Source organism: Urocampus carinirostris, chromosome 10 (assembly GCF_059441175.1).
Source record: "Urocampus carinirostris isolate Australia breed hairy pipefish chromosome 10, RoL_Ucar_1.0, whole genome shotgun sequence".
In the NCBI taxonomy this organism is placed as follows: Eukaryota; Metazoa; Chordata; class Actinopteri; order Syngnathiformes; family Syngnathidae; genus Urocampus; species Urocampus carinirostris.
This window is the reverse complement of record NC_142358.1, coordinates 33520208-33542906: the sequence shown is the minus strand read 5'-3', so window position 1 is coordinate 33542906 and position 22699 is coordinate 33520208. Positions and strand designations below refer to the sequence as shown.

The following is a 22699-nucleotide window of genomic DNA, read 5'->3' as shown; positions in this document are numbered from 1 at the left end:
TTGTAGGTCCGTCTGCAAACCTCAGTGTATACAAAGCAAGCCTTTTTCGACCCTGACCCCCACCTGTCTCGTTTTTGCTCCCGTTTGTCTCCGGCTACGACCGGTTTTGATCCTGTTCGCTTCTGCTCTCCCGTCCCGGCTTACGACCCATTTTTGATCCCGACTACGACTACTCTCCCGTCCGGGCTTACGACTCGTTTCCGACCCCGACTATGCTTTTGCTCTCCCTGTCCCGGCTACCGACCTGTTTTTCCGTCCCTGACACCGCCATCGCTCGCTACGGAAGATCCACTTCCGTATTCGGATCACAAACCGAATGCGAGAACGACTTGCTTCCCGTGTCCAGTGAGCATCGGATCGTGGGCGCTGCCCGTCCACCTTCTTTCAATAAAATTGTGAGTAAACGTTACATTTTTTAACTTGTATTATTATTATTACCCTCATCGTAAAGGATTTTTTGTCTGTTTTTGCATCTATTCTTTTATCTATGCATGCCCAGATGTAATGTACCGTGTGTTCCAGACTATAAGGCACATCTAAAAAAAAACAAAAAAAAAGACTTGAAAGTACACCTTATAATCCCGTGCGCTTTAATTATTTACTGAAAAAGTACTGTATTTTCTGGACTTTAACGCGCACCTAAAAAAAATTAATAAGTTCAAAAGAGTGCCTTACAATACGGTGCACCTTATAGTCTAGAACACAGGTGCCAAACAGGCGGCCCGCGGGCCAGGTCAGGCCCGCTAAGGGATTGAATCCGGCCCGCGAGACAATACTCAGAGAAGCACAAGGGAAAAACAAGCTTCAGGTTGAAATATGTCGACTCTATGTTGTCAAAGAAAGGTGCTTCGAAAAAAGATACTGTACTTGTATTTCTTTTTCTCTCTTTCTCTCTCTCTCTCCCTCTTTTCCACCCCTTTTTTCCCACTCTCTGTCTCTTTCACTCTCTGTGTCTTTTTAAAACTCTTCTTTTGTTGCTCTTTGTCTCTATCTCTCTCGGTGTCTTTTTAACTTCTTTTGCTCTAACTTCCTTTTTTCCTTTCCTCTCTTTTCTCTTTCTCTCTTCCTACCCTTCGCGCTTTCTTTTCTTTTCTCTCTTCCTGTTTTTCTATTTCTCTTTGGATTTCTTTCTTCCGCTGCCTTTCTTTGCCCCTCTCTCACGACTTCTCTTTTTATCTCTTTTGTTTCTCACGCTCTCTCCCTCGCTTCCTTTTTTTCTTTTTTCGTCCCGCCCTCTCTCCTTTTCCCTCCCTCTTTCTCTTATTTAATTTAACCTGGCAGTATTGAATTTTCTGTAACTTTGCCAAATTTAAAGTTATATTGAGAAATTATTATAATAAATGTAAGATACACAAAGTCCTTTGAAAAACTGTAGAACACTTTATTTCAATAATAGATTTATTTATATTATCATTCAGGTGAAATAATTTATTTACACTGGTTTCACAAGACAGCCCTAAAACAAAACCAATTTTTACTGATAACAATGCAGGAAAATGGTTTTCTAGTGTAGAGCAAATGAGCCCTGCACAAAAAATGACTTCCACCTTTTTTTTGGAATGACGGTGTCCCCTTTTGGACGGTTCCCGAACATACCCTTTCACCATGTACCATAATGAAATCAGATAACATGAAGTTTTGAATGTAATCAAAACATCCAAGGCTATATATTGATGAAATACATTCATAATTATGTCAATTGGAGGGACATTCTCAAGTACAGAACATTATGCTAATTTCTCACTTCTTTGGGTTTCTAACAAGTTTAGCAATTTCAAACACCGTCAGCCGATACGGTCTCAGATATCTGAGACCACACTCATAGAGGGATGATCTGGTCGAGCGTCACTGGTCCATATAAAAAGAATCGGCTGAGTGATAGCCAATGTTACCTCTAATTTTCCAGGGTTCTGAGCTGAGTGTTCACACAAAGTCGGTGAACAACGCTTGAAACAACAGTGAGCAACAGCAATCCCAAGTGTGGCAACCAAATCATTATCAAACATGTCCAAAACTTGACATCACGTTACATTTTGCTGAGTATCCGGCAATGCAAAATTATTTTTCACTTTTGAATGAATTGACTAATGTACGATTGCAAAGGTTGTACGGCCTACAAAAGTCGTTTGTTTTTACAATTCTTTCACAAGATTTCCATTTCTTTTATTCCTGGTATCTTTTGTTGCATAATACTAACATTTTGGGGGGCTTATTTAGTCAGTTGCACGATACAGAACTGTATTTGATTACATTTTTTAGTGGAAGTACAATGTTGGCAACAAGATTAAGTTGATATAATCAGAAATTATTTGAATGCAACAGAAATATAGAAAATAAGGAAAATCAACCATAATATTAGCAAAATAATCATATGGAGCAGATGGTACATAACTGTCCATATTTTAAAGGGGTCTGTGGTTTGCAATAATCTGTGGTCTGTGCAGCCCTTTGAGACTCTGTGATTAAGGGCTATACAGATAATCATGACTTTACTTGACTTAATGTTCAGTGTCTCCTAATGGTACCAAAAACATTATTTTGAATATTGGGCAAAAATACCTAGACTATCATATCAATTTTAATTTCTATAAAAGAAAATCATAGTTCGAGAAATTTGTATTTCTTTTAAATCCTCCCCAAGGTCCCCATGTTTGTCTGGCAACTTGCTACTACACTGTGCTCGGTGGCACTGGTTTTCGTTCGCATTATACAGCAGTGCAATCTATTGGTCGTAATATTACATTACACACTTGGGCTTAAAGAAACATTTTCAACAAAAAAACATAAAATAACACATAAATGTGAATACTGATGAATAGGACAATTTACTTTTGTCTTGAAAAACAACACTCACAATGACTAAAAGTATTTTAACTTCATCTTAAAACAAAATGAGAAAAGTTTTTTTTTTACCTATACGACCCAGTTTAATAATTTTGCTCATTTTAAGGATTATTTTTCTCATTTTAGGGGAGTTTTTACTTATTTTTCCTGGAAAACGAAGAGGATTATACTTGAATATTTCATCATTTTTATATTTTTAACTCTTTTTCTAGAAAAATTACTAATAATTTCTCGAAATATGAAAAACGTTTTTACATGGCAGATTTCCTTAAATTAGTTTATTGGTTAGTTTTTTTTGTGCAAAAATGTCTAGAATGGTAGACTATAGTCTATTTTTGCAAAATACCTTGGATAGAATAAGAACCTAAAGTATCATTTTACGATAAAAGTTCAGTTAAAATATCTCGAATATTTGGATGGCGAAAAACTTGATGCACTTTTCAGCCTAATTCAACAAAATGATCATTAATCTACTCAGTGTGGTCACATTGAATTCATTTTTGTCAAGTAAAACATGACTCAATTTCCCCTTTTAACGATTCTAACAAACTCTATTCCAACTAACTCATGATATCATCATTGCATAGAAAAAATAATGTTATTTATGGTGACAATATATGTGGATTTGAGAAAAGGGAAGAGAATAATGTGCAAAGGTAAGCATGTTTCTTGCTGACACAGTAGCCTTTCACAGTATTGGATTGAATTGGAGGAATCGAACATTACACATTTTTGCTAAAGGTTTATACAAATACACACAGGAGTGAGTGTTTTTGTGTTTATGTAATTATTTTTATCAGCATCATGTCCAGACAGTTTCTCTGTAAGCTTCGCTGGCTGTTTATCAACACTTGAAAATATTTTCCTCCTGCAGCGCCGCTGTTCAGTCCTTCAGTTCACACATATAATCTTGGGTTGGCAGTTTCCTCATGGGGGTCTTCAGATGGTCCGGTTGAGGGCCGAAACACAACTGGGCGGAAGCGTTGGTGTGTCATCTCGAAATGCATCGGACTGTAGATCTGCCAAAGACAAAATTGCAAGGGCACTTTGAAAAAAGTTTTTTTCTTCTTGGAGTATTTTCACTCTCATAGTGTCATGTCCTGCACGGTTGTCATGGCGCCCAGCTGGCCCTGCCCCTTGACACCGGCTGAGACGCATTGGATTGATTGCTTTTGGAGTACTTAAACGCTCCTTTTGGGACTGCCCGTGGCCAGACCATTGCTTTACCTTGTTGAAGACCTGTTCATGCCTGTTTGATCTGAGTAATGCCTAGTTTGTAATTTTGATTGTCTTTAAACCTGTTTTGTTTTGTTTTTGGTCCGTTTGTGTGTTGGACAACTTTTCTTTCCTAAATTAAAGTGACAGATCGTCTACGCATATGAGTTCCGACTTCCTGCTTCCCGGTCCGTTTCTTGACACGTAGGGCGCACTGTGTGAAAGGGCGCAGTCTCAGTGATTGGTTCTACTTCAGATAAGCCGCGGGTGCCCTCAGCTTGCATACAAAGTACAAAGTGCAAATGCTCGGTGCTTTACTGTTCAACTTCATTCCCCCAAAAAACTACATACGAGAACGTTTTAGAAGCATTTGTGCCGCGAGTGGGGGCATTTTTACGCACGGGCGGGGTGTGGTTGGGTCATTTTTCAGCCCAACTTAGACAAGCATGCAAGTGTGCATATTTGAAAATGCAGCGGTAGAAGAACTGATTTTGGTTGTGGTTAATTTAAGTATTAATTACCAAGTAAAACACAAGGATGAAAACTTGTCAAAATTTGTTTCAGCTTCCTCCAACATACGAACCTTCGCCATGGCGCGTAAAAATTAACGGTGAAGGAAAACACAGAAAGCATTCAATGAAGGGAAACTTGGGTTTATGATATATTTTATATTTTAGGTTTACAACTCCCTTTAGCCTTTGGTAGCACATACCTTTCAAATTACTAGATAGGCTACAGCGCGAGCATCCATGAGCACTTCCACTAACAAGGCATTGTGTGTGACGTTACGCACAAGCAGGATATGATGGCAGGAGACGCTTAAATGTCACAGAAGACGCTTAGACGTTTTTTGGGAAATTCGAACGATCTCACAAAATCATTGGATTTTATCCAAAAATGTTATAAGGTTTCACCTGGCCAAGGATCAAACCTGTGACCGCCCACTCTCAGGGAACAGGCCTACCAGATAGGCCGCGCCCTACAATTTGAAGAATGAGACTTTTATGTGAGCCTTATGGGTGTGAAATGCTTTTAATAATGTTTTTTCCTCAAGAGATTGAGGCAGGCTTGCAAGAGCTATCTGATTCTAACATTTTCTCAGAAATGTATGTGGCATAAGGGTGGGTGTATCGGTCCATATATTAATATTATCAAGCAAGTACTTGAAGCGGATCGATACTATTGTCCTGGGATTCATATTTCAATTCTCTACCAATTTCCTCAAAGTGACGATATGTAATGTAGATGGCGCAGTCACCGAGCCGCCTCGGCCACTTTAAGTTTATGGCTGAATGAGTGACTGACAGGCACACTTTTGCACCTTTCCCTACCTGGCCTGCTGCAGCATTCCACATGCCAAATGTATACACTTACCCATAACAGAAGCTAAAATGACAGAAGCAAATAGAAGGCAGAGCCTGCTGTAGGTGTTTTTTTAGCTAGAGAAAAGGACAATGCCAGGCGTAATTTGTGTGTTAAAGTGGTATGCTACTGTGGCAGCACCACAGATTTACATAAAATCTTGGGAAAAAAAAAAAAGAGCAAAGAACTGCAAGCATAAATATAAATATGTTACTGTTCCTGAACTAAAACCTGTAAATCCGTTGTCATTATGGCAAAAGAGCCAATAAGAGACAATTAAGACTTTGCATTAATTACGTTATTTTTAAAATATTTTGCGATGGAATGTATTGTCTTGTAGACATTGTTATAAAGTATTTGTATTATAGTTACGTTGCTGCTTTTATGGTTTCATTCTCCTGGTTATTGTTCGCAAATAGTTGTAATGGAAATACTTATATTTATTATTCTTACCTTTAAAGTTTGCAATGTAGTTACTTAATAAATAAAAAATGAAACATGTTTAGTGTCTTAAATACTTGTGCTGTCTTTATCATAATAATAAACTAAACTAATTATTCAATGATCATGTCCAAGCAAAAAGTATTGTTTCGGACCGGTATTAATTGATGGCTTTTCTTCGGATTGAGACCTAATTACAAGTATCGCCTAATGTGGGGAGTACACTGCCCTTCCTTGATAAACTTTGGCCTCTGTGAAACTTAAATGTTCCCCGCGATTTCTCAAGGTTCTCCTTCTCATCGTGTTAAACATATTCAACTCACCAATGAGTGTCAATCCCTGCTGTTGGCTAAGAATAACTGAAGTTCTCTCCTCCTCCTCGTCCTCTTCTCCCCAGTCCGCGATGTTGGCTGGGGGGATGCACTGCTCTAAGAAGAGGTCGTCCTCGTCGTCATCCATGTCCATGTTTTCTGGGGGCCAGCGAAGCTCGCCGCTCTCCACTTCGCTCACCTCGGTGGGCTCCACCACAATAGAGGGGAGACGCTCTCTCTGGTGGTTCTCTGCCAAGCTGTTCAAAGATGTCTCGGGCCCAAGCACCACTCCAACAGGATCTGGAAAGATCTGAAGAAAGGACGAACATTCAACTAAGATTGGAATATAGTTAAATACAATTAGTTTAAAGTACGAGTTAGGAATATCAGTTATGTACAACGTAGTGGTTAGCACATTGACCTAAAACGCAAATAGTCCCAGATTTGAGAAGGGGTGGAAACATTTGTTGGCCTGGAGAAGGGTGGGTGCCAACAGGCAGTAATTGCCCAAGACACATCTCAGGAATTGGTGCCCCTATGATCCTAGTGGTTAAGGGATCCAACCAACCAACCAACCATAATGCAAGTTATGTATTGGGTCATGTTTATTGGCAGGGTTGGGTAGGGTTACTTTAACTTGATTACTTTCAATTACTTTTGGATTACTGCAATACCAAAAACGCTAATAAAAGACAAAAGAAACTAAATATGAATAAAATTATGACTCACAACACGTGGTAAGCTTTCTCCCCTTAACTTTGATCTCTTTGATCTCTCCGGCAAAACTAACATAAAATGCGACAGAAACAAAATGAAAATAAATCCAAACAGCTTGCCAACATCATTTTTGCCGTTCCATGTGTTCCGTTACTCCCCAAGCCTGCACAAAATTTATTAATTTTATTCATATTTAGTTTATTTTGTCTTTTATTAGCTTATTTGGTATTGGAGTAATCCAAAAGTAATTGAAAGTAATCAAGTTAAAGTAACCCTACCCAACCCTGTTTATTGGAGACATACTGTATCTGAGGACGCATATACAATGTTAACAAGTGTATTCAAGCAATCATATGTAAATATTTACCGAGTTAGTGATTTGATCGGAACAACACAAACTGAGCCCAACTCTATCAAACAGAATTCCCACCCCATATATCAAAGACCATATCAAAATTGTCCTTTGTTGTTAGCTGAACATTGAAGCTTGGCTGCTATCCATAGAGTATTATTGTACAACAAAGAAAACATCATCATTAATATAAGCGAAGATAAGTAAAGACTGACATGGGAACAGTGCCCAATATGGTATCACCGTCTCAAACCAAGATTTTATAGATATTTTGAATTTGGATGTTCAAGGACATCCTTGACTAGTGTTGTCAAGTCAAGTCAAGTCATGTTTATTTGTATAGCCCTTAATCACAAAAAGTCTTAAAGGGCTGCACAGATAAAAGACTATTGCACAGATCAAAGACTATTGCAAACTATTATTACAGATTATTATGACACTATCCCCTCATCTAAAACCTACATGAGGGCAAATAATACACATATTATCAACATAAAATATTGGTTATTCATTTGCTATACAGTAGAAGTGTGTTTTAAGCTTAGATTTAAACATTTCCACTGAGGTTGCAGATAGAATTTTAGAGGGAAGAACATTCCACAGCACCGAAGCCCGGATGGAGAACCCTCTCGAACCTGCAGATCTCCTCTTGGCTCTTGGGATCACTAGTAGGCAAGCGTTTTCAGAGCGAAGGCTCCGGACCGGAACATAGGGGGAAATTAAATCTGAAAGATGTGAGGGAGCAAGTCCACTTTGTCTGTCCTTAATAGAATTCGAATTTTAATCAATACATCAAATAATTCCATATAGTTCTATACGGTGTATATTTTTTATGTACGGTTTCATTATTTGGGCACTGGATACTGCCCTCATCAAAATGAAACAAAGCGTTTGATTTTATGTATACAAAATATAAACAGGGTTGGGTAGGGTTACTTTCACTTGATTCCTTTTAATTACTTTTGGATTACTCCAATACCAAGTATGCGAATAAAAGACAAAATAAACTAAATATGAATAAAATTACTACATTTTGTGCAGGCTTGGGGAGGAACGGAATACATGGAACAGCAAAAATGATGTTGGCAAGCTGTTTGGATTTATTTTCATTTTGTTTCTGTAGCATTTTATGTTAGTTTTGCCGGAGATCAAAGAGATCAAAGCCAGGAGAGAAAGCTTACCACGTGTTGTAAGTCATCATTTTATTCATATTTAGTTTATTTTGTCTTTTATAAGCATATTTGGTATTGGAGTAATCCAAAAGTAATTGAAAGTAATAAAAGTAACCCTACCCAACCCTGAAAATATAAAACATTGAAATTAGGCATTTTAATATATAATGAAATAAATTAAACTCAGAATTTGGGTTTGGGTAATAAGATTAACCACATTGATCTGTCTACAGCAGTAACAGACAGACGGACAGACAGGAAAGTTTTGATTCAGATTTAAAGTAACTTTTAGGTACCTGGAAGGGCAATCGTTGCTCCTTTCTATGCAGACCTTCAGAATTGGAATCCTGCCCAGTAAATGGGTCCATGCCGCTGCAAACAACAAAAACACTACAGTATAACAAACCACAAGAAAATAAAATTTCTGATTCACTGTGCCTTACAGTGACAGTGTGTAATAATTCACCTCTAGATGTAGCCGTATCACAGCATGGAATGAAGCGTATGCATTTGAAAAAGTGGCAATAAAGAAAGCCCAAAAGAATTCTACATCACAGGGTTTGCAAGCTTAAATGAGCAAAGCTGCATTTCAGCAAGTGGCAGTACATGAAAGAGCAGCCAAGTGGCTAACATGTGGCTAGTGAGGGAAACTGGTGAAAAAAAAGATACTAAAAGCTTGCAACAACAAAGAAGATAACAAAAGGCAGATGCTTGATTCTCGAAACTTAGCAACAATTCTGTGCACAACACAATCCCGGGAGGTGAGAAACCAATGCCAAAAGCATCACTGAGACAAATCATCTGTAGTAAGAAGATGGAGGCAAAACATGACAACCTCTTGAAGAGGTTTCACACGTTGGGTAATTTAATTTAAAAAATGGGTTTTATTTCTACTGCTTTCACTGTTTTGCTATTTTTTTCCCTTTTATTTTCTTTGTTATTGTATGTGTTTGTCCTGCTGTCGGTCACCCCTCTTGAGGGATATGACCAAGATAGATAGATAGATAGATAGATAGATAGATAGATAGATAGATAGATAGATAGATAGATAGATAGATAGATAGATAGATAGATAGATAGATAGATAGATAGATAGATAGATAGATAGATAGATAGATAGATAGATAGATAGATAGATAGATAGATAGATAGATAGATAGATAGATAGATAGATAGATAGATAGATAGATAGATAGATAGATAGATAGATAGATAGATAGATAGATAGATAGATAGATAGATAGATAGATAGATAGATAGATAGATAGATAGATAGATAGATAGATAGATAGATAGATAGATAGATAGATAGATAGATAGATAGATAGATAGAGAGGAGAGGAGAGGAGACGTGGTCAGGGATCAAAAACGGGTCGAAGCCGGGGAACAGACAGGAGAAAAATAACAGGTGGGAGTCAGGGTCGAAAAAGGCTTGCCTAGTGATAACTGAGGTTCGCAGATGGACTGACAAAGGGGGACAGATAGGAATGGGTCTAAATAGGGACAGAGAGTCAATCAGAGTCTGAGGCAGTTGGCGCCAAAGAAGCGGGCACAGGTGAAGCATATCGGTAATCATGACAGAACCGCCCCCTCAAGGGTCGGCTCCCGAAGTCCAAAAATCATGACAGCTGTTAAAATTTAACCGTAGTTATTTAATAAAAAAATGAAACATTTTTATGTCTGAAATTTTTATGCTGTGTTTATCATAAAAATAAACTAACTCAAGTGGGAGGGTTCAATTATTCAATGATCATGACATATCCAAGCAAAAGGATCGTTATCAAATCAGTCAAGGTTCATACATTCTTGTATTTACTTGTATTGGATCAATACTAAAATTCCCAGTATCACCCCCTCCTAATTTGAACACACTACAGAATATTTGCACACGGTTTTTGATGAGCATATCCAATAATTTGATACAAAACAATTACAAAACAGACACGTTATTTTGTCACAAGCTAAATTCAGCTCTTCTCACGACCCATGTTCTGAGCTTTACGGACACGCCTTTATTTCTAAAGCTGCCAGACTAAGTGAATTATGTGGTTGTGCCTGTGTGTGTGTCATCACATGGTGTCTCCTCTAATACACACACTGCAGATTATCGCAGAGTCAAACAGAGCTTTGCTCTAAAATGGATTATGTCTGCTGCTGCTCATAATTCATGTTGTGACAGCGAGCCATGCGGAACACACAGAGGCCAAAGCGAGAGAATGGCGGCCGCGTTTCATCTGCCACCAAACATTTTCTGCACTCTCCCAATGTGATAGTTGACGGGAGACATGCCAGGGTGCCCTGTTATCTTTAGTTCACCAAAGATTCCTGATGTGGAGCCAGCGGGGAGTTCAATGGACGCTTCACTGCTGCTCCATTTAACTTCAGTCACATTGAGGATGTTCTTAAAAATGGACACAGGGATTAGGAGAGACAGAGGATCGTTCTTGATCTTTTTTATATCCCTTACTTTTGCTGTTTCTCTTTTTTTTGTTGACATTCTTTCTGGCTCCAGTGGTGTGACACGCAATCTGTTAAAATCTTGATTACTCTTTAATGACTTCTCAGCTGAAACACAAATCTCCTCTCAGTGTTACTTTATTTAGGATTTGCTTAGGGTGTTTGGTAACAGCAACGATTACAGTAGCTGTTGCCTAAAAGATTTGTGTTTGAGTCTCAGACAAATTCTTGGGGGATACAATATGTAAGAGATATTATGGGTTGAATGTGCCTTTTCTACTCTTGTATTTTTATATACTTTCATACTATGTTCTATACTCTTATACCCAATATATACTTTCATACCCTTACTTTTATACTCTTATATCTTTATACATTAGATTTCTATAGCACTTAATATGTGTGTGGTTTTAAGATTTCGCAAACAGCTTCAAGGTCAGGAGAATAAGTTCCCAGGCACCAAGGGATGTGCCTCTGGTTAAAATTCTACAAGTTGAAGGCCACTATGAGGCCTGGTACAAGGTTAATCAAGATGGCCTTGACTCCCACATTCCAAGCCGCTCGAAAGCTGGCTTTTCTTCTCACAGAGACGCTTTGTGTTTATAAAGTTTCACTATCCTTATTACTCATTTATTATACTTGCGATCAACATAATACACTGCATTTCCTGTCTAGACCAATCCGATTTGTTTCCTATGTTTACATAAACAGATCAGACGTGTAGTTTCATTCTTGTGTTTTACAATAAATGAGCCTTCTGCTAGAGAAGGAGCGTGATTTCTCCTATATCGATCCTGGAAACACGCACCACAGTTTCTTCCCCAGAGCCATTACCGCCCTTAACACACACCGCACAAAAAACTCTTGCAAACACACTACGTCATACAGATGTAAAATTGTATTCATGCCTATGCTCACTTTGCACAATGTTGACTATTTTTGCACAATGTTGACTATTTTTGCACTAACGCATATTGCACTAATACGATCCCAAAACTGTATGTAACATCCTACATGCCCACATTTCTTGTGTAAATATTGTTCAAATTATAACCTTTATCTTATTTTTTCCTTTATATTGTGTAAATCATAACCTTATCTTCTTTGTTTTCTTTTATCCTCACTGTTAAATGTGAAACTGGAATGCCACGCCCAATTTCGTTGTCACAATATGTTTAACCCATTTTGTAACAATGACAATAAAGGTATATTCTATTCTATTCTATTCTATTCTATTCTATTCTATTCTAAAGAGGATACCAAAAACCTACATCTTCGACTCAGGGTGGGTTCTTTTGTTCATTCTACTACAATCTCAAATTTTAACCTTGACAAAATTCCTGTTCATTGAGATCGACTTTGGGATATAATGGCCCTGATTGGGTATTTAAAAAGTGGGTGGTATCTCAGAAGTCCAAAAATGTTGGATTATACCATATGCAGGCATTGTTAGGTTTGGCGGTTGAACCCAAACGTGTCACGGTCGCCTTGGTGACCAGTCTGCCCCGCCCCCTGGGCAACAGCTGAAAGCAGTTCCACTAATGGTGGATCTGTATTTAAGGCTGCATGGTGGGCTCTGCGGTTGCGGGTTCATTACTACTCATTCTTCACAGTCCCGGTCTGTTATGCTTGTCCTGGTTTAGTCTGTTATGCCTTGTCCTGTTGAGTTCGTGCCGGAGGAACTCTGTGTTGTTCTGTTTTGCCCCGGAGTATTGGGCGACTTTTATTTTGTAAAATAAATCTTATGGATCGTCAACGCATTTGAGTTCTCCCTTCATGCCTCCTGCCTTTTTCTGGTCCGGTCTTCCCTTCCACGACACCACGCCTCGTGACAGAATGAATAGTAATGAACCCGCAACCGCAGAGCCCACCATGCAGCCTTAAATACAGATCCACCATTAGTGGAACTGCTTTCAGCTGTTGCCCAGGGGGCGGGGCAGACTGGTCACCAAGGCGACCGTGACAAAACGAGCAGACTTGACAATTTTATTTGGGGGTGAAAAGAGGGGAATGAAATGGCAAGCACACCACGCCGGGAGGAAAGGAAAAAATGTTCAAAACAGAGAACACAGACCAGGTTAACTCACGGCTGGAGGAAAAAAGGCTTTCTTTTGGGGGGCAAAGAGTGAAAACTTGGGCAGGCAGGGACCCCCTGACCTATGAAGTCCCTAATGAGAGGCAGATATGGGTAATGGGCTGCAAGTGTGGTGTTTCTTCAAGAAAGGTGGCACGCTGGATCATGACATGCATACCGTTACGGTAACAATTCTCAGATAACAACTGGCTTCAGTTGTGTAACATGGGGCGGCATTGGCTCAAGAGGTAAAGCGCTTGTCTTGGGACCAAGAGGTTGCAGGTTCAATTCCCGGGTTCTAGGAGTTATATGTCGAAGTGTCCTTGGGCAAGACACTGAATCCCTAATGCCCCCAATAGCTGGTAGACACTGCTATTGGTTAGTGTGTAAAAGGGAAAAGTGTGAAGCGCTTTGGGAGGTCATTGACTTGAAAAGCGCTATAACATTTACATTGCATACATTATCTTTTTACTTTGTTGATGCCACAGGAAAATTGTGAAAGTAAGAAAAGGCTTGCTTCTAGTATAGTCCTTATATTATGTGAGCATAATGTTCTTTACAAATGCCACTGTGAATATGCACATGTTTATTATGTATCATCAATATATTGCTTTTGAAACATTTGTATCCTTTAGCGTATTTTTACCTTTTTCATTTGTTTTACTTGCACTGAAAGGAGTACCACTCCAATTTCGCTTGACTATTCTATAATGACAATAAAGGCCATTCCTTAATTAATTCATTCAACTTATTAGTACTCTCAAAAGTACCCTCTTGCAGCAATTTTACAACAAAAAATCAAAAGTTTGAAAAGTAGAGTGTTTCCTTTAATTTCATACAGTTCTTAGAGGAGGATATTCCTTGATAATTATCTTTCACTCAATTTTAGGTGGAAATTTGTATCCTAAGTGTAATAGCAATTATTATCTATATTGGTAATTATTATCTATATTGATGATGGTTTAAAAGTTCCGTGATCACATCGCGAAAATAAATCATAGTGGAAATTCCTTGTTCTTTTTAAACATTTCCTTTATTTTTCTTGTTTGATTTCAATGTGAACAACAACAGTGTTTACACAAGTACTAAATAAAAAATAAATAATCCTAATTTCTTGAATTTTGTATTATTACAGTTAGTTAGTTAGTTAGTTAGTTAGTTAGTTAGTTAGTTAGTTAGTTAGTTAGTTAGTTAGTTAGTTAGTTAGTTAGTTAGTTAGTTAGTTAGTTAGTCCTTCAATGCAAAATATACATGTGCACTAGATTACAAGGTAACTATGAAACTGCCATGAACTGATACTCGTCATGGTAAATGGTAAATGGTCTGCATTTATATAGCGCTTTTCAAGTCAATGAAGACCTCCCAAAGCACTTTACAATGTGCTTCATACTTACCCATTCACACACACACTCACACACCAATAGCGTCATAAATCTTTAGTTATGTTATTTTTCTTATTTTGGGGGATCGTTAAAGCTACGCAAGGTGGAGAAATTAAAAGTCATCCAGGCGGATCTTTTAAACCATTTTGAAGTCAATTCAATCTGAATTATTCAGCAAATGACAAGATTAAGTTAATCCGTCTTTCTTGTCAACCATTTGGTGTAATTGATATCTTTAGTATTTTAGTAAGTGGAAACGGCTTAATGTCAGCAAAATATATGTATGCCATGTTTTTAAAAAGCAGGCTATTGTTGAAGCAGAAAACAAGGCAAACAGTGTTATCTGCTGGCCAAGTATTGCCTGACATGCTTCCGATAACAAAACTTTGCATAACCCTATTTTATGATTAATGATTCATTTATTTTAGGCAAAGGAAAAACTACTGAATTGGCAGGAACCAGGGCGTATCGAAAGACAGATTTGTATAGTTTTGATGGAATCATTACGTTGTTTTTTGCTTTTATCAAGAGTGATTCACTTCTGAAGGAAAAGTCTCATCTTACAAAGACTGGTAGTTAATTTAAAGGTAGGGTGCATCGCTTGAGGTGAAAAATTAAATATTTTTTTCTATTAAATATGAGTTAACAATGTTCAACTGAGTTCAAAGAGCCCTATTTATGTATTTTCCACTGTGCCTATCTGCTCTTAATTTATCAGAGCTGTTGGGTGGAACACATTGGGTTTGATGAATGGGTGCTTGGGGGAGTGCTGGAAAGTTACCTCATGCTTGTCTCTGCAGTTTTTCTTTTTAATTTGTGAGTGCCACAGGAAAATGGTGAAAGTAGGAAAAGGACTGATGTAAAAAGAAGAGTTTGTCTGAGTGCATCTAAGAATTGCACGCGCAACATAAATGAATGAATGAATGAAGCTGCAATCACGACACAAGCCACTAGATGGCAGAAGAGAGTAGCAAAGTTCCAAGTTCCATACTGCTCCTTTGAATAAGATGAAAAAGGCCACAGAAAAAAAAAACATAAACAACAAAAATATATTTACTGTATTTCACAAATGTATGGGGGTTAGTATTAGTCACCCATTGTGTATGAGCTGGTTATGTTAAGGCTCGACTTATTTGTATTGGGAAAAAAAAAACGGGACATTCATTTGTTGTCATCCTAACCAGATCAGCATTAGATGGGACATTATTGACCCATTTTTGGTACAATCACAACCAGTCAAGACAATTTCTGATTCAGTCTGATGTTGATGACAAGCGTGTCACACTAAGCTTTTTGTGAGCCACCTGGGATGGAAATTTACAGGAGCTATTATGAAGAAGCTTAGCCTCAATGTAATCCCCTTTTCATATACACTCTCTGTGATCACCTGTGTTTCCACTTACTTCACACTGATCTGCTCGCACTGCCAAGAAAAGAATGAGGCTATATGTGAATTTTTTTTTTTTTTAAATAAGTGCAGGGATTTTCAATAAAGGTACAGATAATGTACAATGAAAATGTATGTTGTGTACAACATTAAAATAAATCCTTATACAGAAATATAAGAAAATGACTAGCAATTCTCTGAGTTGTGCTTCAAACAATAACTAAAGTATGCCTCGCCTTACCCTTCTTTAACTGTCAAGTAGTCGTCTCCTTCGTCTCCATCTCGGCACAGATCCACTGTGGTGAAGACAGTGGGCACGGTTTGCATATTGGGGGTTTCAGAAGGAGAAAAGCAGCTACCGCAGCATTCCCCCTCTGCGGAGCCCTCAGCAAGGCTGTCGGGGTCCAGGACGAGGCCCGGATGCGGCCAGTGCACACTTTCAAAGGATGCTCAAGAAAAGAGGATGCAATTGGGTTGGGACTACACTCGCCTCACTTCCGCAGCCTCAGTCCAACTTTGCAGACATGTGCTTCCTTCAAACTTCCGTCCTCGTGTCATTGTCCTCCCTCTCCTAGCCCGACCCACAATCAGGCTTTGGATTAACGTCTCTTTCGATTAGGCCGGCTTGATGGGTGACGTCAGCCGGGCTAGACTGTCCTCTCTGATGAGCTGGCAACAGTGAGCCTTTGGTGCATGTGCAAGGGCACACAGATGGCGAGCTATGTTGGTAAACACAGAGCTGGGTTCTGGAGTAATATGACTCCTTTAACGTAGCTCAAACTTTTGCAAAATTTTGTGTTGTTTATGATTTCTTTGTTTCATTGGACGTTGTATATTTCATCATCAGTGAATTTAAACTTGGAATTAGGGATCAAGGGCTCAGAGGCTTGGGGAAAGGGACCAGAGTACAATTCAAGAATACCAGAATACAGATACAAAATATAGAATAGGCGGCAGTTACTGCTAAACACACAGTTTTGTGGACAGCAATTGTGTGAAATCCATTCTGTATCAGCAGGTTGTTAACATACATATCGGGCACAATATGTAGAGAAACAGAAAATTAGGAAAGTATGCTCAAAAAAAGATGCCATTTAATTGACAAAACCCAGGTAGAGCGTAACAAACAAATCTTCTCTAAGACCACTTGTTGTGGTTGTCTGGCCCAAAAGGACCACCTCATCGTCAAGTTCGCTAATGACAGCACAGTGGTCGCGCTGATCTTACAAAGCAACGAGACAGCCTTCAGAGAGGAGGTACAGAGGCTGGGAAACTGGTGCTCTTAAAACAACCTTGCTATTCAAGTCAAGTCAAGTCATGTTTATTTGTATAGCCCTGAATCACAAGGAGACTGAAAGGGCTGCACAGACCACAGATTATTGCAAACCACAGACTATTATTACACCATCCCCTGATCTATAACCTGCACAAGGGCAAGGAAAAACTCAAAACCTCAACACGAGGAAAATGAAGAAACCTTCCAGGACAAAAAGGCTGCAATGGATGTAATAAATTTCGTATAATACCAAAAGAACCTTAAAATCACATCTTAAGTGAACAGGATGCAAATGCAGGTTAGCTAAAACCAGGGTAATGTGATCAAACTTTCTTGTCTTAGTTAAAAGCCCAAGAAAACAACGTAAGAGAAATTCCATTCAAACTAATTCACAGGATTTACCCCCCTAAAGAGCATATTACAAAAAGGTTCAACAAAGATATTGAGGTTAAATGTACATTTTGCCCTGCTGATCCGTAAACTGTGACACGATTATTTTGGCTCTGCCCTGAGGTGAAAAAAATTCTGTCCTGAAATCTATCGCTTTATTGCTGATAAGCTTAAGAATGGGTTCCAATTATTTTGGAAAGATATTGTACTTGGGACATATGACTCAGACACATGTAAGTTAAAGCCAAATGGAACCTTTATTGTCGATCGTATCATCATCATAGCGAAATTCTACATTCACAAATGCAAATTCACTCTGAGAAAAAAATCCTTCATTGCCTTCCAATGTGAAGTGAAAAAATACATGATATTCATTAAGGATTCCCAGAAGCAAAAGGTCATTAAAATAAATAATATTTCCAAACAGTTTGTAATTTTTATGTAACATTCTGTTCCCTCCCTGGCATGTTTTATTTTAAATGGTAAATGGTCTGCATTTATATGGTGCTTTTCAAGTCAATGAAGACCTCCCAAAGCGCTTTACAATGTGCTTCACACTTACCCATTCACACACACACTCACACACCAATAGGGAGTCAGCAATGCAAGGTGCCTACCTGCCTTTTAGTGTTTTTGTGTCGTTTATCTTTTCTTTATTCATATTTTATATTTTTTGTACAGTTTGAACGTTCTGTTTAGGCAAGACTGTTTGTATGGAAGTGTTTCTGCGTTTGTTCAATAACTAATTTAATCATATACTGTATAAATTAAAAAATAATAAAAAAAGCTCCATCTCCGTTAACAGTTTTGCCTTCCAACCACTATGAGGCACTGTCTAAATCCGTCCGCTTCAATTAAAAATACTCACGCATGCGCACATCTCTGTTTCCATAGTGAAGTGGTTCCGTAGTTTTGAGAGTTCTGTGTCAGGACCGAGACAGAACAATTTCGATAAAATTTCATTTAATTTAATGCTCTTTAAACCATAGTTTTTGTAATGGATTTGGAAACTGGGACCTACGAACCAGGATTTGTGGGGATCAGGTTTTGTCAAGAATGGTAAGTCGCATGTTATAGTTTAGCTTGCTATGCTACAAAATAAGACAACACGAGGGTTTTTTAACCGTATCTTCGCTTTGATAGATATCTGAATCTAGACTATTTCCATTTATGTTTTAGCAACAACATGTTGTATCCAAAAGAAGATAAGGAGAATAGGATATTGCTTTATGCGGTAAGTTTGTGTCTCAGTCGTTTGTGGTGCGATCACGTCTTTTTTCTAAATTCTGCAAGCTTCTCATTCAACAGTGCAGAAATTGTGACTACCAGCAAGAGGCAGACAACAGTTGTATTTATGTCAACAAGATTACTCATGAGGTTGAGTAAGTATCAATTTATTGAGGAATTTTAACTTATGTATCGACTTGTGCAAAAGGTGTGGGCTACTAAGTCGAGTTGGAGACAACGGTATAATAAATGAATGGAAATACAGTATTGTAAAACGATTCTTAGTCAAGTCGTTTTAATTTAAATAGCCTTTAATGACAAAAAAAATCTCAAAGGGCTGCACAGACCACCATTACAACATCATCTGATCCTAAACCTTCATGAGGGTAAAGTAAAACTAGTATACAAAATCATGCATGGACTTGCTCCCTCATATCTTTCAGATATAATTTCCCCCTATGTTCCTGTCCGGAGCCTTCGCTCTGAAAATGCAGGTCTACTAGTGATCCCAAGAGCCAAGAAGAGATCCGCAGGTTCGAGAGCGTTCTCCATTCGGGCCCCGGTGCTATGGAATGCTCTTCCCCCTGAGATTCAATCTGCAACCTCAGTGGAACTGTTTGAATCTAAGCTTGAAAAACACATCTATTCTATAGCATATGAATAACCTATATTTTATGTTGACAAAATCTGTGTATTATTTGCCTTCATGTAGGTTTTAGATCAGGGGATGGTGTAATAATAGTCCGTAGTTTGCAATAATCTGTGGTCTGTGGAGCTCTTTGAAACTGTTTGTGATTAAGGGTTATACAAATAAACTTGACGTGACTTAAAACCCTCATCATGAAGCAAAAGAAGAAAACTTGAGAAAGAGCTATACATGAGGTTGTTAGGTTCTTATATGTCGAGAAAAAATTCAGGGAAATACTAAACCATCTTGTTTACCTAACTTCATAAACCAGCCTTACTCTTGCACTTAAAATGAAGAAATACCATTTTTTTTACCCCCAATCACATAAGTACAGTATATGACTGAACAAGGGAATATTCAAGCAGTTGAAGGTGGTAACTGGTCCTCTACGTACAATGAGACACACACAATGTGGGGAGGGTGCATCAAACTCTAACATGATTATTAATTGATATCATTTTAAGTTATGTTTAACATTAATGGATACAATTAAATGCTTTTTAATGTCTATATTTATTCTATTATGGAATCAAAAGAAAATCAAACTAACAGCATCGATACGCTTTAATTTCATACATAACCTGGATTACTTCCTTCATAGAATTAGAATGTTCGTTATTGTGATTGAGAACAACGTAGTGAACATTGTTTTAACGAAATTAGATGTGGCATTCCAGGATAAAAACATGTAATAAACATGTTTTAAAAGAAGAAAACGATGAGAAAATGTTAAAATGGCAAATAATTACGAGGTACTTGTTTAGGTTATAGCTTAGTGGACACTTAAAATGAGGAGAGAAGACATCAATGAATTTTGAGCTTGCTATGAAAACCGGACAGGACTGTACAAAAACCGTCCAGATTCAAACATTACAACCTGTTCTAAAAGTCCTCCCCCAAGCCATTGTTTTTATTAGGTCTGAGGTTACAAGAAGCAGATCGGCCTCAAAGGTTGTGAAAACATCAGCAACACATTTGGCCAATAGTGACGCTAAGCGATAATAGTCAAAATAACAGCGAGCAAAAATAACAAACAGGAGTGCGCAATAATAGTCAAAATATTAAACAAACCTGGCTTCTAAGAAATGTACTTTGCAGGGGTTCAATCCTAAAAAAATAGAACTACATTCTTTATAAATAAGCAAGCATATTAAAAACAAATTTGAACAACAATAAATATTTACTTATCGGTAGTGCCTGTAGACCGGCATAAGTGCATCAGAACAATACTGCAATAAAAAGGAGTACAATGACATTTAGCAGCAGCATAGTTCCAAAATAAAATATATCGCAGTCAGTGCAGTGAGGCTGAAATAGTGGAAATGGGGCAATGTATGATTGTTCCAGTTTAAATTGTACACTTTTATACAATAGCTTGCAGTTATTCGATGTGTTTAATGCAGCGGGAATTTTATATTTATCCTCATATCCTTGTTTTTGCACAGTGAATTGACCCAAATCATTGCTGATGTATCTCAAGATCCCACGTTACCAAGAACAGAAGACCACCCCTGCCCCAAGTAAGTTTGACTCCTACACACCAAAATCATAAAAATAATCAATTTAGTTTTGATTACACTCTTTGAACATAGTGGAATGTCTATTAATCTGATTTAAACCACGACCCGAAATATTTTTTATACAGACGCTTGCCTACTTACGACCATTCGACTTACATAAAACTGTAGATACGAACATTTTTTTTGGGATGACAAAATTATCCGGAGATTGCTGTAAGTCAGATTTTGTATTGTGTCCACCTTTTTCCGAGTAGAGAACAGTACTGTAGTGCTTGTTTCCGCCGCGTAGCGCTATGACAGGTCACCCAGCATCCACCCTGATGAAGAAATCCTGCTTCTACTTCCTGGTTGCTGTGTAGTCACAACATGTACTGTATCGCTCGTGCGCTAAGAACTTTGACATTTTTATTGTTTAATATCTCGTGCATCCATTCAATATGGTTGGTGTAAAGTGTGAAGAAGGGGCGAGCCGTTTCTTTTGACACGAAAGTTGAATAAGAAAGCTTGATGTGGTTGAGAAAATGATCTGAAAGCTTTTTTTCGCCCACTTTTTACCATGGAGGAAGAAGTCGCCTAACTGTTGAAGCTCATCTTCCAAAAATAATTCAAACTTAACTTGATTTATCTTTATAGAGCATATTATTTTATGAAATGTTTATTTTTTAGTACAAAACAATACAGGTTACTTATACAAGCCTTAAGCATACTCATATAAACCTTAGACATACAAAATATAGCACTGAAGCAACTCACGAACTAATTCCACTTACGAACGACCGTCCGGAACCTAACTCGTTCGTAGGTCTGTACATTTTACATTCACAGTAAAGATTTGTACATCTCTGAAATCCTTTATAGTGAAGCCTTTTAAACAATACATGTTCACTGCTGAGACACTCGATGATGAAAACCCATAGAACTGTAGTAACCGTAAACACATGAAAACACTAGCCAAGCACCCACAGCAATTTGATTGGGTGAGCTGTAAGGATCTCTGCCCACGTAACTCATCTGTACATCTGTATCCTATTTGTTTTCAGTATTTTGTGACACTTATAAAAGCAATCTGCTCGTTCATAAGTAGGGCAGCGTCTGTACACATTTACTTTAGGATTTATGTGTAAAGACCGTCTGCAATCACCAGTATTTCTTTCTCGTATACTCTCATGTCTAAAGTTTTTTTTTTTATATACATGTAGTTCTAATCGTTGCCATTTTTAATGCTTTGGTTGCTTCCTAGATGTGGTCACAAGGAGGCAGTGTTCTTTCAGTCACACAGCATGAAAGCTGAGGTAATCATCCCACCCATCTCCCTTTTCCTGTCCAACTCGGTTTAAATGCTATTTCCTAGCTTTTGTTCAATGAAAAGGTTATACAACGATTAGAAATTATATTCAGGCGTACGTAGCATTCTCCACGGTTATGATTTTAACCCAAAACTGTTTTCCTCTCAACACAGGATGCAATGCGGCTTTACTACGTGTGCACAGCCCCTCATTGTGGACACAGATGGACAGAGTAGAGTGCGTGGCAATTTTATCAGGCGTGGAGGTCATGTTGTTGGTTTTTAGTCTTTCTTCATTATAAGTTGTCATTTTTGCACTGTTTTATTATTAAAATGAGTTGTCTCAATTTTGGACTTGTGTCATATTAAAGATGGGGCTTATAGCTTAGGGTGAACTTGTTTACTTGCACAGAGGCAAAAATGTCTTTGTTTTATAATGGATGAGCTACAGTCATTACAAATTTCTCTTTACTTGTTTTACACTTGAAGTGATGAAGACAAAAATATAACACACTGACATTTAGTTTTTGTCAATATCTTGTTGTTAGCCCAAATAGTTCCAAGGGGGCTCCTCCAGATCCAAGCACTTCTCATCACAC

The 22699-nt window shown here is 38.0% G+C and overlaps 2 protein-coding genes across 2 annotated transcripts; one reads left to right on the top strand and one right to left on the bottom strand.

Annotated features, from left to right (window-relative positions):
- Positions 1–1357: 1357 nt before the first annotated feature.
- Positions 1358–16270, bottom strand: lbhl (LBH regulator of WNT signaling pathway, like). The gene is made up of 4 exons (XM_088346373.1): positions 15956–16270; positions 8711–8786; positions 6186–6483; positions 1358–3863 (listed from the first exon to the last, which is right to left on the bottom strand). The coding sequence occupies exons 1-4, from the start codon at positions 16039–16041 to the stop codon at positions 3784–3786; spliced, it is 540 nt and encodes a 179-aa protein (XP_088202499.1). The 5' UTR covers positions 16042–16270; the 3' UTR covers positions 1358–3783.
- Positions 16271–18260: 1990 nt separating this feature from the next.
- Positions 18261–22447, top strand: polr2i (RNA polymerase II subunit I). Its single transcript, XM_088345533.1, has 6 exons — positions 18261–18439; positions 18560–18614; positions 18689–18762; positions 20741–20815; positions 22056–22107; positions 22275–22447. Exons 1-6 carry the CDS (start codon positions 18378–18380, stop codon positions 22335–22337), a joined length of 381 nt encoding a protein of 126 aa, XP_088201659.1. The 5' UTR covers positions 18261–18377; the 3' UTR covers positions 22338–22447.
- The last annotated feature ends 252 nt before the right edge of the window (positions 22448–22699 follow it).

What these genes read in the sequence shown, in the direction of transcription:
- lbhl (XM_088346373.1), bottom strand. Translation starts at nt 16,041, where the DNA reads ATGCAAACCGTGCCCACTGTCTTCACCACAGTGGATCTGTGCCGAGAT. An exon ending in TACTTGACAGTTAAAGAAGG is followed by an intron (nt 8,787 to 15,955) that starts GTAAGGCGAGGC and finishes TGTTGTTTGCAG; the next exon opens with CGGCATGGACCCATTTACTG. An exon ending in GCAGGGATTGACACTCATTG is followed by an intron (nt 3,864 to 6,185) that starts GTGAGTTGAATA and finishes TGTCTTTGGCAG; the next exon opens with ATCTACAGTCCGATGCATTT.
- polr2i (XM_088345533.1), top strand. Translation starts at nt 18,378, where the DNA reads ATGGATTTGGAAACTGGGACCTACGAACCAGGATTTGTGGGGATCAGG. An exon ending in ATCAGGTTTTGTCAAGAATG is followed by an intron (nt 18,440 to 18,559) that starts GTAAGTCGCATG and finishes TTTATGTTTTAG; the next exon opens with CAACAACATGTTGTATCCAA. An exon ending in GAAGACCACCCCTGCCCCAA is followed by an intron (nt 20,816 to 22,055) that starts GTAAGTTTGACT and finishes GTTGCTTCCTAG; the next exon opens with ATGTGGTCACAAGGAGGCAG.